General features: G+C 54.1%; 1 protein-coding gene across 1 annotated transcript; it reads left to right on the top strand.

The window, feature by feature from the left end:
- Positions 1 to 469: 469 nt before the first annotated feature.
- LOC140395858 (L-dopachrome tautomerase-like) lies at positions 470 to 14,714 on the top strand. The gene is made up of 4 exons (XM_072483947.1): positions 470 to 1,230; positions 6,814 to 7,042; positions 7,979 to 8,120; positions 12,805 to 14,714. Exons 1-4 carry the CDS (start codon positions 814 to 816, stop codon positions 12,974 to 12,976), a joined length of 960 nt encoding a protein of 319 aa, XP_072340048.1. The 5' UTR covers positions 470 to 813; the 3' UTR covers positions 12,977 to 14,714.
- The last annotated feature ends 1,801 nt before the right edge of the window (positions 14,715 to 16,515 follow it).

A 16,515-nucleotide genomic window follows, 5' to 3' on the forward strand; every position in this document is an offset into this window, starting at 1 on the left:
GTGAGAAAGAGAGAGAGAGACAGACAGAGAGAGAGAGACAGAGCGAGAGACAGACACAGAGAGAGAGAGAGAGGTGTTGAGAGAGGTAGAGAGAGAGGTAGAGAGAGACAGCGAGAGAAAGACAGAGAGAGCGACAGAGAGACAGAGAGAGCGAGAGAAAGAGAGAGACAGAGACAAAGAGAGAGAGAGAGACACAGAGAGAGAGAGAGAGAGAGAGGTATGGCAAGTTTGAGCGGGACAGGCAGTGGAATGCCAGGAGGTTGTAATTCTGCCTGAGAGCCAAGCAGGATGTTGTTGGACCACAGCAATAGGTCCTTGATGCTAATCTCTGATCTGGGTCAGATAACAGCTGGGAACATTGGGCGGTGGCGAGGAATTGCTCGGATATAAAGCCAGCGAGATGGGCAGCAGCAGCACACAGTGCCCACTGGGCACAGCGATACCAGGCTCTCTAACTCAATGGCCCAGATGTTGGAGCTGGTGTGTGCGCTGCTGTTCCTGGGGTATGCCCGAGCGCTGATCCCCATCCTGTGCGCCAATGACGTGAATCTGGAGACCGCCGAGTGCTGCCCCGTCTTCTGGGGTGACGGCTCACCGTGTGGCTGGGCCTCGGGGCGGGGGAGCTGCCAGACGATCGGGGGACGGCCGACGGACACGTCAGATTTCCGAGAGGGATGGCCGACCTACTTCTTCCAGCGACTGTGCGTCTGCCGGGGGAACTACTGGGGTGCGGACTGCGGCGAGTGCAGGTACGGCTGGCGGGGAGCACAGTGCTGGGAGAGACATGTGGTGGTACGTCGTGACATTGCCAACATGTCGCCACGAGAGCAGGAGACCTTCATCCAGCGCTTGGACCTTTCCAAGAAGACCCTCAGCAATCGGTTCGTCATCTACGTCAGTGAGAGGGCATCGCCCCGCTCACGGAAATACTTCCGCCGCGCAAGTGTCTACGACACCGCAAACTACATGCACTACCTCTGCGCCAAGTCCATCGGGGGCAGAGGGATTGTCGACTACGCCCACCGCAGCCCCCTCTTCCTCGTTTGGCACAGGATGTGGAACATCAACCTGGAGCAGGAGATCAGGAACATAACCGGGGACGACTCCTTCTCCATCCCGTTCTGGTCCTGGGTCGGAAAATCCCAATGTGACGTCTGCACAAACAAGCTCTTCGGGCGTAACGAAGGTGGTGGCCAGATCATGCTGAACTCCATCTTCAGATCTTGGCGGGTAAGGGGCATCGTGCGGGTGGGTACCGAGTGAGCAGGGACTGGGGGGGAGGAGGGGGGGAGCAGAGCAGTGGGCAGGTAGGGGGGTGGTTAAGAACATGGTCAACGGTAGACACGTCCGAATGGGTCGGGGGAATTGCGAAGCAGGGCTTTGTTTGAATGTTAGAAATGTTTGCGGCGGGAGGGATCCTGGAGTCCTCAGGCTGGAGTGAGCGTAACGGAGGGGTCAGCAGGACTGGCTCCGGGGAGAGAGAGGGATTGTTACCCCCCAGGATGTGGGAGCCAGGAGAACGGGTTCGTACTCCCTGCAATCCAGAAGAACGAGAGGTAGCCTCATTGAAACGGCTAAAATTTTGAAGGGGCTTTGACAGGGTGGATTCGGGGAGGCCATTCCACCCCCCCCTGCCCCGGATGGAGGTACTGGGACAGTGTAGAGGGAGCTTTACGTTGTATCTAACCCCGTGCTGTACCTGTCCTGGGAGTGTTTGATGGGGACAGTGTAGAGGGAGCTTTACTTTGTATCTAATCCCGTGCTGTACCCGTCCTGGGAGTGTTTGATGGGGACAGTGTAGAGGGAGATTTACTCTGTATCTAACCCCGTGCTGTTCCTGTCCTGGGAGTGTTTGATGGGGACAGTGTAGAGGGAGCTTTACTCTGTATCTAACCCCGTGCTGTACCTGTCCTGGGAGTGTTTGATGCGGACAGTGTAGAGGGAGCTTTACTCTGTATCTAACCCCGTGCTGCACTTGTCCTGGGAGTGTTTGATGGGGACAGTGTAGAGGGAGCTTCACTCTGTATCTAACCCGTGCTGTACCTGTCCTGGGCGTGTTTGATGGGGACAGTGTAGAGGGAGCTTTGCTCTGTATCTAACCCCGTGCTGTACCCGTCCTGGGAGTGTTTGATGGGGACAGTGTAGAGGGAGCTTTACTCTGTATCTAACCCCGTGCTGTACTTGTCCTGGGAGTGTTTGATGGGGACAGTGTAGAGGGAGCTTTGCTCTGTATCTAACCCCGTGCTGTACCCGTCCTGGGAGTGTTTGATGGGGACAGTGTAGAGGGAGCTTTACTCTGTATCTAACGCCGTGCTGTACCTGTCCTGGGAGTGTTTGATGGGGACAGTGTAGAGGGAGCTTTACTCTGTATCTAACCCCGTGCTGTACTTGTCCTGGGAGAGTTTGATGGGGACAGTATAGAGGGAGCTATACTCTGTATCTAACCCCGTGCTGTACCTGTCCTGGGAGTGTTTGATGGGGACAGTGTCGAGGGAGCTTTACTCTGTATCTAACCCCGTGCTGTACCTGTCCTGGGAGAGTTTGATGGGGGCAGTGTAGAGGGAGCTTTACTCTGTATCTAACCCTGTGCTGTACCTGTCCTGGGAGTGTTTGATGGGGACAGTGTAGAGGGAGCTTTACTCTGTATCTAACCCCGTGCTGTACGTGTCCTGGGAGTGTTTGATAGGGACAGTGTAGAGGGAGCTTTACTCTGTATCTAACCCATGCTGTACCTGTCCTGGGAGTGTTAGATGGGGACAGTGTAGAGGGAGCTTTCCTCTGTATCTAACCCCGTGCTGTACCTGTCCTGGGAGTGTTTGGTGGGGACAGTGTAGAGGGAGCTTTACTCTGTATCTAACCCCGTGCTGTACCTCTCCTGGGAGTGTTTGATGGGGACAGTGCAGAGGGAGCTTTACTCTATATCTAACCCCGTGCTGTACCTGTCCTGGGAATGTTTGATAGGGACAGTGCAGAGGGAGCTTTACTCTGTATCTAACCCCGTGCTGTACCTGTCCTGGGAGTGTTTGATAGGGACAGTGTAGAGGGAGCTTTACTCTGTATCTAACCCATGCTGTACCTGTCCTGGGAGTGTTTGATGGGGACAGTGTAGTGGGAACTTTACTCTCTATCTAACCCCGTGCTGTACCTGTCCTGGGAGTGTTTGATGGGGACAGTGTAGAGGGAGCTTTACTCTGTATCTAACCCCGTGCTGTACCTGTCCTGGGAGTGTTTGATGGGGACAGTGTAGAGGGAGCTTTACTCTGTATCTAACCCCGTGCTGTACCTGTCCTGGGAGAGTTTGATGGGGACAGTGTAGAGGGAGCTTTACTCTGTATCTAACCCCGTGCTGTACCTGTCCTGGGAGAGTTTGATGGGGACAGTGTAGAGGGAGCTTTACTCTGTATCTAACCCCGTGCTGTACCTGTACTGGGAGTGTTTGATGGGGACAGTGTAGAGGGTGCTCTACTCTGTATCTAGCCCCGTGCTGTACCTGTCCTGGGAGAGTTTGATGGGGACAGTGTAGAGGGAGCTTTACTCTGTATCTAACCACGTGCTGTACCTGTCCTGGGAGTGTTTGATAGGGACAGTGTAGAGGGAGCTTTACTCTGTATCTAACCCCGTGCTGTACTTGTCCTGGGAGTGTCTGACAGGGACAGTGTAGTGGGAGGTTTACTCTGTATCTAACCCTGTGCTGTACCTGTCCTGGGAGTGTTTGATGGGGACAGTGTGGAGGGAGCTCTACTCTGTATCTAACCCCGTGCTGTACCTGTTCTGGGAGTGTTTGATGGGAACAGTGTAGAGGGAGCTTTACTCTGTATCTAAACCTGTGCTGTACCTGTCCTGGGACTTTTTGATGGGGACAGTGTAAAGGGAGCTTTACTCTGTATCGAACCCCGTGCTGTACCTGTCCTGGGAGAGTTTGATGGGGACAGTGTAGAGGGATCTTTACTCTGTATCTAACCCCGTGCTGTACCTGTCCTGGGAGTGTTTGATGGGGACAGTGTAGAGGGAGCTTTACTCTGTATCTAATCCCGTGCTGTACCTGCCCTGGGAGTGTTTGATGGGGACAGTGTAGAGGGAGCTTGACTCTGTACCTAACCCTGGGCTGTGCCTGTCCTGGGAGTGTTTGATGGGGACAGTGTAAAGGGAGCTTTACTCTGTATCTAACCCCGTGCTGTACCTGCCCTGGGAGTGTTTGATGGGGACAGTGTAGAGGGAGCTTGACTCTGTACCTAACCCTGGGCTGTACCTGTCCTGGGAGTGTTTGATGGGGACAGTGTAGAGGGAGCTTTACTCTGTATCTAACCCCGTGCTGTACCTGGTCTGGGAGTGTTTGATGGGAACAGTGTAGAGGGTGCTTTACTCTGTACCGAACCCCGTGCTGTACCTGTCCTGGGAGTGTTTGATGGGGACAGTGTAGAGGGAGCTTGCCTCTGTGCCTAACCCTGGGCTGTACCTGTCCTGGGAGTGTTTGATCGGGACAGCGTCGAGGGAGCTTTACTCTGTATCTAACCCCATGCTGTACCTGTCCTGGGAGTGTTTGGTGGAGACAGTGCAGAGGGAGATTTACTCTGTATCTAACCCCGTGCTGTACCTGTCCTGGGAGTGTTTGATAGGGACAGTGTAGAGGGAGCTTTACTCTGTATCTAACCCATGCTGTACCTGTCCTGGGAGTGTTTGATGGGGACAGTGTAGAGGGAGCTTTACTCTGTATCTAACCCCGTGTTGTACCTTTCCTGGGAGTGTTTGGTGGGGACAGTGTAGAGGGAGCTTTACTCTGTATCTAACCCCGTGCTGTACCTGTCCTGGGAGAGTTTGATGGGGACAGTGCAGGGGAGCTTTACTCTGTATCTAACCCCGTGCTGTAACTTTCCTGGGAGTGTTTGATGGGGACAGTGTGGAGGGAGCGTTACTCTGTATCTAACCCCGTGCTGTACCTGGCCTGGGAGTGTTTGATGGGGACAGTGTAGAGGGAGCTTTACTCTGTATCTAACCCCGTGCTGTACCTGTCCTGGGAGTGTTTGATGGGGACAGTGTAGAGGGAGCTTTACTCTGTATTTAACCCCGTGTTGTACCTGGCCTGGGAGTGTTTGATGGGGACAGTGTAGAGGGAGCTTGACTCTGTACCTAACCCTGGGCTGTACCTGTCCTGGGAGTGTTTGATGGGGACAGTGTAGAAGGAGCTTTACTCTGTATCTAACCCCGTGCTGTACCTGCCCTGGGAGTGTTTGATGGGGACAGTGTAGAGGGAGCTTGGCTCTGTACCTAACCCTCGGCTGTACCTGTCCTGGGAGTGTTTGATGGGGACAGTGCAGAGGGAGCTTTACTCTGTATCTATCCCCGTAGTGTACCTGGCCTGGGAGTGTTTGATGGGGACAGTGTAGAGGGAGCTTTACTCTGTATCTAACCCCGTGCTGTACCTGTCCTGGGAGTGTTTGATGGGGGCAGTGTAGAGGGCGCTTTACTCTGTATCTAACCCCGTGCTGTACCTGTCCTGGGAGTGTTTGTTGGGGAAAGTGTAGAGGGTGCTTTAATCTGTACCGAACCCCGTGCTGTACCTGTCCTGGGAGTGTTTGATGGGGACACTGTAGCGGGAGCTTTACTCTGTATCTAACCCCATGCTGTACCTGTCCTGGGAGTGTTTGATGGGGACAGTGTAGAGGGAGCTTTACTCTGTATCTAACCCCGTGCTGTACCTGTCCTGGGAGTGTTTGATGGGGACACTGTAGCGGGAGCTTTACTCTGTATCTAACCCCATGCTGTACCTGTCCTGGGAGTGTTTGATGGGGACAGTGGAGAGGGAGCTTTATTCTGTATCTAACCCCGTGCTGTACCTGTCCTGGGAGTGTTTGATGGGGACAGTGTAGAGGCAGCTTTATTCTGTATCTAACCCCGTGCTGTACCTGTCCTGGGAGTGTTTGATGGGGACAGTGTAGAGGGAGCTTTATTCTGTATCTAACCCCGTGCTGTACCTGTCCTGGGAGTGTTTGATGGGGACACTGTAGCGGGAGCTTTACTCTGTATCTAACCCCATGCTGTACCTGTCCTGGGAGTGTTTGATGGGGACAGTGTAGAGGGAGCTTTACTCTGTATCTAACCCCGTGCTGTACCTGTCCTGGGAGTGTTTGATGGGGACAGTGTAGAGGGAGCTTTACTCTGTATCTAACCCCGTGCTGTACCTGTCCTGGGAGTGTTTGATGGGGACAGTGTAGAGGGAGCTTTACTCTGTATCTAACCCCGTTCTGTACCTGTCCTTGGAGTGTTTGATGGGGACAGAGTAGACGGAGCTTTATTCTGTATCTAACCCCGTGCTGTACCTGTCCTGGGAATGTTTGATGGGGACAGTGTAAAGGGAGCTTTACTCTGTATCTAACCCCATGCTGTACCTGTCCTGGGAGTGTTTGATGGGGACAGTGTAAAGGGAGCTTTACTCTGTATCTAACCCCGTGCTGTACCTGTCCTGGGAATGTTTGATGGGGACAGTGTAAAGGGAGCTTTACTCTGTATCTAACCCCGTGCTGTACCTGTCCTGGGAGTGTTTGATGGGGACAGTGTAGCGGGAGCTTTACTCTGTATCTAACCCCATGCTGTACCTGTCCTGGGAGTGTTTGATGGGGACAGTGTAGAGTGAGCTTTACTCTGTATCTAACCCCGTGCTGTACCTGTCCTGGGAGTGTTTGATGGGGACAGTGTAGAAGGAGGTTTACTCTGTATCTAACCCCGTGCTGTACCGGTCCTGGGAGTGTTTGATGGGGACAGTGTAGAAGGAGGTTTACTCTGTATCTAACCCGTGAGTTTCTCTTTTTCTCTCAGACACAATGCACAAACGATCGTGAATATGCGGACAGCATGGATGTGGTTTGTGCGCCCGGGATCGGGCAGTTAATTTACCGATTGAATGGAGCGGGATTGGAATTTAGACCCCCCTTGTTCAATGGCCTTCCTACCAAGCAAGATTACGATGCCTGCTTCCGACTTTCCGTCTTCGACCGTCCGCCTTATAATGAGAATGCAACTTTTTGTTTTCGCAATGCGCTGGAGGGTATGGTATTGTCGGGGTTGTTACGGGTTGTGTTGACGGTCAAGGCGGGGTGTTCAGCGGTGGGGGGGGGGGGGCGCCCACTCCCAGCAGGTGGATTCTGGGTAACACTGGTGCTCTATTGCAGTCGGAGGCCGTTGAGTCCTCCTCAGTGTGGGGAAGATTCACCTGTGGCGGAGAGAGGCAACGCATGTCCTCGAATCCCGCTATCCATGCCACCTGGGAACGCCACACTCACCTGCTGCAATCCCCCCCCCTCCCGTTCCTCCCCGTCCATACCGTCCTGCCGGTTATCACGCGTCACACGAACATTCGAGTCATTTCCAAACACGAGGAGAGGTTTCAACAAATGAGGTGAGAATTAAAGCCACCCACCCCCCCCACCCCCCCCCACCCCCCCCGCCTCTGGAAACCTCGAGAAGCCCGTTGCCAATCTGTACACCCCTGTGTCCCGCCAGGCATCTCACTATCCTATCAGTTATGGGGGAACCCTGCTTTGTATCGCCGCCCCAACTGGTCCAGCCTCAAGCTTCACCGAATGTAACTGCATCCGCCGCTTCCCTGCCCACTCGGTCAAGGGACTTCTGGGGAGGGAGGGGCTGACGAGGGTCTGACTTGGAGGGACAAGCACGTGACGGGAGGGCAGTTTGATGTAAAGAGGGGATTGCTGCCCCATTCACGGCTGACAGTACGGGGGCAGGTGGGGCGGGGGGGGGGGCGGGGGGGGGGGGGGGGGGGTTATGGGCCCAGGGTCCATTCCGAACGCACCCTCCCATCCGTTCGTCCAGGGAATTGCTGGCACATGGGAGGGAGGAGAAAGCTCGGAATTGAGCTCCAGGTTCCTTGGAGAGACAGGGAGGTGTTACTGGCCTCTATAGGCCCCCAACATGCTCAGCTGTTTAACCTCTCTTCCTCTGGCTCTCTCTCTCTCTCTCCCAGGATTCATAGATCCAAAGAGTCCGTACCAAAGGAGTATTTCCATGCACAACGCCGTCCACGTGTTCTTGGGCGGGACGCATCTGTTGCCCTCCGAGTCGGCCAATGACCCTCTCTTCCCGTCCATCCATGTTAACGTTGACAAGTGAGTGAAACTGTGTCTTTTCTCCCTGGGTCAGTCCGCGTCCTGATCTTGTTGTTCCCTGCACTGTGGGAGCTATCGCCATTACTCGCCTTCCCCATCCTGAATCGCCCCGAGATTCAGACCCCAATAAGGGCACTGTGTACAGTTCTGGTCTGGTTAGACCACACTGGGAGCACTGTGTACAGTTCTGGTCTGGTTAGACCACACTGGGAGCGCTGTGTACAGTTCTGGTCCGGTTAGACCACACTGGGAGCACTGTGTACAGTACTGGTCTGGTTAGACCACACTGGGAGCACTGTGTACAGTACTGGTCTGGTTAGACCACACTGGGAGCGCTGTGTACAGTACTGGTCTGGTTAGACCACACTGGGAGCACTGTGTACAGTACTGGTCTGGTTAGACCACACTGGGAGCGCTGTGTACAGTACTGGTCTGGTTAGACCACACTGGGAGCACTGTGTACAGTTCTGGTCTGGTTAGACCACACTGGGAGTGCTGTGTACAGTTCTGGTCTGGTTAGACCACACTGGGAGTGCTGTGTACAGTTCTGGTCTGGTTAGACCACACTGGGAGCGCTGTGTACAGTTCTGGTCTGGTTAGACCACACTGGGAGCACTGTGTACAGTTCTGGTCTGGTTAGTCCACACTGGGAGCACTGTGTTCAGTACTGGTCTGGTTAGACCACACTGGGAGCACTGTGTACAGTTCTGGTCTGGTTAGACCACACTGGGAGCACTGTGTACAGTTCTGGTCTGGTTAGACCACACTGGGAGCACTGTGTACAGTTCTGGTCTGGTTAGACCACACTGGGAGCGCTGTGTACAGTACTGGTCTGGTTAGACCACACTGGGAGCGCTGTGTACAGTTCTGGTCTGGTTAGACCACACTGGGAGCGCTGTGTACAGTTCTGGTCTGGTTAGACCACACTGGGAGCGCTGTGTACAGTACTGGTCTGGTTAGACCACACTGGGAGCACTGTGTACAGTTCTGGTCTGGTTAGACCACACTGGGAGCGCTGTGTACAGTACTGGTCTGGTTAGACCACACTGGGAGGACTGTGTACAGTACTGGTCTGGTTAGACCACACTGGGAGCTCTGTGTACAGTTCTGGTCTGGTTAGACCACACTGGGAGCACTGTGTACAGTTCTGGTCTAGTTAGACCACACGGGGAGCACTGTGTACAGTACTGGTCTGGTTAGACCACACTGGGAGCACTGTGTACAGTACTGGTCTGGTTAGACCACACTGGGAGCACTGTAAAGAGTTCTGGTCTGCTTAGACCACACTGGGAGTGCTTTGTACTGTTCTGGTCTGGTTACACCACATTCGGAGCGCTGTGTACAGTTCTAGTCTAGTGAGACCACACTGGGAGCACTGTGTACAGTTCTTGTCTGGTTAGACCACACTGGCAGCACTGTGTACAGTTCTGGTCTGGTTAGACCACACTGGCAGCACTGTGTATAGTTGTGGTCTGGTTAAACCTCACTGGGAGCACTGTGTACAGTTCTGGTCTGGTTAGACCACACTGGGAGCACTGTGTATAGTTCTGGTCTGGTTAGACCACACTGGGAGCACTGTGTACAGTACTGGTCTGCTTAGACCACACTGGGAGCACTGTGTACAGTTCTGGGCTGGTTAGACCACACTGGGAGCACTGTGTACAGTTCAGGTCTGGTTAGACCACACTGGGAGGACTCTGTACAGTTCTGGTCTGGTTAGACCACACTGGGAGCCCTGTGTACAGTTCTGGTCTGGTTAGACCACACTGGGAGCACTGTGTACAGTTCTGGTCTGGGTAGACCACAGTGGGAGCACTTTGTACAGTTCATTTCTGGTTAGACCACACTGGGAGCACTGTGTACAGTTCAGGTCTGGTTAGACCACACTGGGAACACTGTGTACAGTTCTGGCCTGGTTAGACCACACTGGGAGGACTCTGTACAGTTCTGGTCTGGTTAGACCACACTGGGAGCACTGTGTACAGTTCTGGTCTGGTTAGACCATACTGGGAGCACTGTGTACAGTTCTGGTCTGGTTAGACCACACTGGGAGCACTGTGTACAGTTCTGGTCTGGTTAGACCACACGGGGAGTGCTGTGTACAGTTCTGGTCTGGTTAGACCACACTGGGAGCACTGTGTACAGTTCTGGTCTGGTTAGACCACACTGGGAGCACTGTGTACAGTACTGGTCCGGTTAGACCACACTGGGAGTGCTGTGTACAGTTCTGGTCTGGTTAGACCACACTGGGAGCACTGTGTACAGTTCTGGTCTGGTTAGACCACGCTGGCAGCACTGTGTACAGTTCTGGTCTGGTTAGACCACACTGGGAGCACTGTGTACAGTTCAGGTCCGGTTAGACCACACTGGGAGCGCTGTGTACAGTTCTGGTCTGGTTAGACCACACTGGGAGCACTGTGTACAGTTCTGGTCTGGTTAGACCACACTGGGAGCATTGTGTACAGTTCAGGTCCGGTTAGGCCACTCTCGGAGGGCTGTTTTGAGCTCTGGACAATTTAGGAGGCATGGTGGGATATTGTCTCGCGTTGCTCGTCTCTGACGCAGAGCTCTGGGTTTGAGTCTCTGTCTGTCGGACCTTCCTAGGACGTTGTGTTGATAATGTGGTCAATCAGCTTCAGAACCAACTTGGAAATTGTTTCAACCCTCAATGGCAGGCGGGACGAGCGAGAGAGATTCCTCGTCAGCCGCGTGATGGAAACAACATTCGAGCCTCTACTCTCACTCTTCCTCGCTCCAGCCTACAATGTGCGTTTACACGTCTGTGTGACCGCTGCCCTGGAGTCTTCGGTGTCAAGATTGGTTCAGAAGGTGAATGGGCAGCGTGAATCTGACTGGGGCCAGTTCAGGGTCCGACTCCTCTCTCTGCTGGGGTGATTTCTGGGCCTATCTCCCTGCCTGACCCCGTGGCCGACATTGCATCACTGTGGTGATGAACACGGGTTTTGAACTGAGGAGGTTAAAGAAAGCGATCGCGGACTGACTGAGCGTCCCGCTCTGTATTCAAATCAAATCCCAGCGATTAAACCCATCCCGAATCTGACCATCCACAGGGTGAATTCCAGTCCCTTTCCTTCAAAGGCTTAGCCACAGATTGTCCTCCGACCTCAAAGGGTTGTCCTTTGACCCTAATCTATCCCAAAATGGCGTCCTACTCCAGGAACTCCTCAGCAATGCCCACAACAGACCTGTTAATGATAATCTTTATTGGTGACGCAAGTTGCCTTACATTAGCACTGCAATGACGTTACTGTGAAAATCCCCTAGTCGCCACATTCCGGCGCCTGTTCGGGTACGCAGAGGGAGAATTCAGAATGTCCAATTCACCTAACAGCACGTCTTTCGGGACTTGTGGGCGGAAACCGGAGCACCCGGAGGAAACCCACGCAGACACGGGGAGAACGGGCAGACTCCGCGCAGACAGGGACCCAAGCCGGGGATCGAACCCCGATCCCGGGCGCTGTGAAGCAACAGTGCTAACCACTGTGCTACTTTGCCGCCCAACATGCGCCGCCCAAAAACGGCGCAAATCAGTCCGGCAGCGCGCCGCCCCAAAGGTGCGGAATCCTCCGCATCTTGGGGGGCCGAGGCCTAACCTTGAGGGGCTAGGCCCGCGCCGGACTGATTTCCGCCCCGCCAGCTGGCGCGGAAATGACATTGCCGGGCGGCGCATGCGCGGGAGCGTCAGCGGCCGCTCACGGCATCCCCGCGCATGCGCAGTGGAGGGGGTCTCTTCCGCCTCCGCCATGGTGGAGACCGTGGCGAAGGCGGAAGGAAAAGAGTGCCCCCACGGCACAGGCCCGCCCGTGGATCGGTGGGCCCCGATCGCGGGCCAGGCCACCGTGGGGGCACCCCCCCGGGGCCAGATCGCCCCGCCCGCCCCCCCAGGACCCCGGAGCCCGCCCGCGCCGCCTTGTCCCGCCGGTAATAGAGGTGGTTTAATCCACGCCGGCGGGACAGGCGTTCCAGCAGCGGGACTTCGGCCCATCGCGGGCCGGAGAATCGCCAGGGGGGGGGGGGGGGGGCGCCAACCGGCGCGGCGCGATTCCCGCCCCCGCCGAATCTCCGGTGCCAGAGAATTCGGCAACCAGCGGGGGCGGGATTCACGCCAGCCCCCGGCGATTCTCAAACCCGGCGGGGGGGTCGGAGAATCCCGCCCCCTTTTCCACTTCATGGATCCCGGTTGCACGTTGACTGGCCTCGATGCTGCCACGTGGCGGCCTGCGTCACCGACGGTTCTGGTCTCCGGCCTGGTTTCAACTAGCATCAGTTTCCCTAGAAACCAGACGTTGCATTTTCTGATCCAGGCCCATTCCGGTGCGCAGGAAATGTCAGGCAGGGCAGGGCTCGAACTAGTCCAAGCTTTGAAGCAGGCGACAGCTCATTAGACAGGACGCCCCACATGACAATTGTTCCCCACCTCCTACCCCCCCCCCTCCCCCCCCGACTTTCCCCACGAACAGTGGATCCCCTCACAATCTACTCAGCCAAAGCTCTCCAGGTTCGACAATTCTAAAGATTGGCCTCCCTGCATTGGACAGGTTTATCCAACCTGACCCCCGGGGACCGCGAGCAGCAGTTTACACTCCATAAACAGGGGAGACCAGAGGGACAATTGAAAAGACAGCCGAACGGGCCTCAACACCTCTCCTCTTGATCTTTGCAGGATCTTGGACCAGTGGTGGAGACTTCATAATACCAGCAGCTACCCAGCAGGTCCCCTTCCCATTGGGCACAGGGCAGATGACAACATGATCCCCTTCTTTCCCTTAGTCAAAAACCGCGATCTGTTTGGAGCGACTCCGCCGCTTGGATATCGCTATGAGGGAAACGAATGAGCGATGGTCCTGCTCCCACACACTTTAGAGTGAGGAGACAACGCTGGAGGACGCACTCAATAACTGCATCAACTCGCTGCCTCTTAATCTCTCCCCTCTTTCTCCAGAACACAACTGCAAGATGTGTTTCAGATGCCTGAAGGCCCTGAAGCAGACAGAACTTAGATTTTCAATTTGGACAGTGCAGAGGGAGCTTTACTCTGTATCTAACCCCGCGCTGTACCTGTCCTGGGAGTGTTTGATGGGGACAGCGTAGAGGGAGCTTTACTCTGTATCTAACCCCGTGCTGTACCTGTCCTGGGAGTGTTTGATGGGGACAGTGTAGAGGGAGCTTTACTCTGTATCTAACCCTGTCTGTACCTGTACTGGGAGTGTTTGATGGGGACAGTGTAGAGGGAGCTTTACTCTGTATCTAACCCCGTGCTGTACCTGTCCTGGGAGTGTTTGATGGGGACAGTGTAGAGGGAGCTTTACTCTGTATCTAACCCCGTGCTGTACCTGTCCTGGGGGTGTTTGATGGGGACAGTGTAGAGGGAGCTTTACTCTGTATCTAACCCCGTGCTGTACCTGTCCTGGGAGTGTTTGATGGGGACAGTGTAGAGGGAGCTTTACACTGTATCTAACCCCGTGCTGTACCTGTCCTGGGAGTGTTTGATGGGGACAGTGTAGAGGGAGCTTTACTCTGTATCTAACCCCGTGCTGTACCTGTCCTGGGAGTGTTTGATGGGGACAGTGGAGAGGGAGCTTTACTCTGTATCTAACACCATGCTGTACATGTCCTGGGAGTGTTTGATGGGGACAGTGTAGAGGGAGCTTTACTCTGTATCTAACCCCGTGCTGTACCCGTCCTGGGAGTGTTTGATGGGGACAGTGTTGAGGGAGCTTTACTCTGTTTCTAACCCCGTGCTGTACCTGTCCTGGGAGTGTTTGATGGGGACAGTGTAGAGGGAGCTTTACTCTGTATTTAACTCCGTGCTGTACATGTCCTGGGAGTGTTTGATGGGGACAGTGTAGAGGGAGCTTTACTCTGTATCTAACCCCGTGCTGTACCAGTCCTGGGAGTGTTTGATGGGGACAGTGTAGAGGGAGCTTTACTCTGTATATAACCCCGTGCTGTACCTGTCCTGGGAGTGTTTGATGGGGACAGTGTAGAGGGAGCTTTACTCTGTATCTAACCCCGTGCTGTACCCGTCCTGGGAGTGTTTGATGGGGACAGTGTAGAGGGAGCTTTACTCTGTTTCTAACCCCGTGCTGTACCTGTCCTGGGAGTGTTTGATGGGGACAGTGTAGAGGGAGCTTTACTCTGTATTTAACTCCGTGCTGTACATGTCCTGGGAGTGTTTGATGGGGACAGTGTAGAGGGAGCTTTACCCTGTATCTAACCCCGTGCTGTACCTGTCCTGGGAGTGTTTGATGGGGACAGTGTAGAGGGAGCTTTACTCTGTATCTAACCCCGTGCTGTACCTGTCCTGGGAGTGTTTGATGGGGACAGTGTAGAGGGAGCTTTACTCTGTATCTAACCCTGTCTGTACCTGTACTGGGAGTGTTTGATGGGGACAGTGTAGAGGGAGCTTTACTCTGTATCTAACCCCGTGCTGTACCTGTCCTGGGAGTGTTTGATGGGGACAGTGTAGAGGGAGCTTTACTCTGTATCTAACCCCGTGCTGTACCTGTCCTGGGAGTGTTTGATGGGGACAGTGTAGAGGGAGCTTTACTCTGTATCTAACCCCGTGCTGTACCTGTCCTGGGAGTGTTTGATGGGGACAGTGTAGAGGGAGCTTTACACTGTATCTAACCCCGTGCTGTACCTGTCCTGGGAGTGTTTGATGGGGACAGTGTAGAGGGAGCTTTACTCTGTATCTAACCCCGTGCTGTACCTGTCCTGGGAGTGTTTGGTGGGGACAGTGTAGAGGGAGCTTTACTCTGTATCTAACCCCATGCTGTACATGTCCTGGGAGTGTTTGATGGGGACAGTGTAGAGGGAGCTTTACTCTGTATCTAACCCCGTGCTGTACCCGTCCTGGGAGCGTTTGATGGGGACAGTATTGAGGGAGCTTTACTCTGTATTTAACTGCGTGCTGTACATGTCCTGGGAGTGTTTGATGGGGACAGTGTAGAGGGAGCTTTACCCTGTATCTAACCCCGTGCTGTACCTGTCCTGGGAGTGTTTGATGGGGACAATGTAGAGGGAGCTTTACTCTGTATCTAACCCCGTGCTGTACCTGTCCTGGGAGTGTTTGATGGGGATAGTGTAGAGGGAGCTTTACTCTGTATCTATCTCCGTGCTGTACCTGTCCTGGGAGTGTTTGATGAGACAGTGTAGAGGGAGCTTTACTCTGTATCTATCCCCGTGCTGCACCTGTCCTGGGAGTGTTTGATGGGGACAGTGTAGTGGGAGCTTTACTCTGCATCTAACCCCGTGCTGTACCTGTCCTGGGAGTGTTTGATGGGGACAGTGTAGCGGGAGCTTTACTCTGCATCTAACCGCGTGCTGTCCCTGTCCTGGGAATGTTTGATGGGGACAGTGTAGAGGGAGCTTTACTCTGTATCTATCCCCGTGCTCTACCTGTCCTGGGAGTGTTTGATGGGGACAGTGTAGCGGGAGCTTTACTCTGTATCTATCCCCGTGCTGTACCTGCCCTGGGAGTGTTTGATGGGGACAGTGTAGCGGGAGCTTTACTCTGCATCTAACCCCGTGCTGTACCTGTCCTGGGAGTGTTTGATGGGGACAGTGTAGAGGGAGCTTTACTCTGTATCTAACCCTGTCTGTACCTGTCCTGGGAGTGTTTGATGGGGACAGTGTAGAGGGAGCTTTACTCTGTATCTAACCCCGTGCTGTACCTGTCCTGGGAGTGTTTGATGGGGACAGTGTAGAGTGAGCTTTACTCTGTATCTAACCCCGTGCTGTACCTGTCCTGGGAGTGTTTGATGGGGACAGTGTAGAGGGAGCTTTACTCTGTATCTAACCCTGTGCTATCCTTTCCTGAATGTGTCTGTATCCATCACTCAAGTTACAATAAAGAAATGCCTGAGGATTATCAAAGCAAATGTAACATTCTGGTCTTGGTTTTGCTTCATTTGAGTTCACCAATTAATCTAAACCAGCAAACTGAGGGACAAATTAAATGCAGCGCACAAGGGGGACGTCCAGTGATGTGCTGAGCAGACCCTCATCTGGTGGGTCTCCTCCCAACCCGAATCAAAAAGGCACGTTTGGGCCCGAACAATCGGCGGCGAAGTAATCCCAACGGAAGAAAGCGGACCACTGCAGAAAATCCCAACCAATGGGAGCTCGAGGGCCGGAGGGAAGGCTGAGGTGGCGGAAAGGCCCCTGTCCATCGAGCGGACGAACCGGCGGACCCACGAGGTGAGGTGTTGATCCCCAAATTTCTTTCTCTGTCAGTCTGGCCTCAATTAAAGTTGAGATGGATTCGCACGTAAAAAGAAGTTATTTATTTAGCTTGCAAGCTTGAATCATCTTACAGAAACGTAAGAGACATCCAGCCTCTTACACCCCAGAAAACGACTGAACTAAAAGA

The sequence above is a fragment of the Scyliorhinus torazame genome, chromosome 19 (genome assembly GCF_047496885.1).
Source record: "Scyliorhinus torazame isolate Kashiwa2021f chromosome 19, sScyTor2.1, whole genome shotgun sequence".
Lineage (NCBI taxonomy): Eukaryota > Metazoa > Chordata > Chondrichthyes > Carcharhiniformes > Scyliorhinidae > Scyliorhinus > Scyliorhinus torazame.

Excerpts from the sequence above, each read along its gene's own strand:
- LOC140395858 (XM_072483947.1), top strand. The coding sequence starts at position 814 with ATGTCGCCACGAGAGCAGGAGACCTTCATCCAGCGCTTGGACCTTTCC. Across the intron at positions 7,043-7,978 it reads TTTTCGCAATGCGCTGGAGG|GATTCATAGATCCAAAGAGT; the intron begins GTATGGTATTGT and ends TCTCTCTCCCAG. Across the intron at positions 8,121-12,804 it reads ATCCATGTTAACGTTGACAA|GATCTTGGACCAGTGGTGGA; the intron begins GTGAGTGAAACT and ends TGATCTTTGCAG.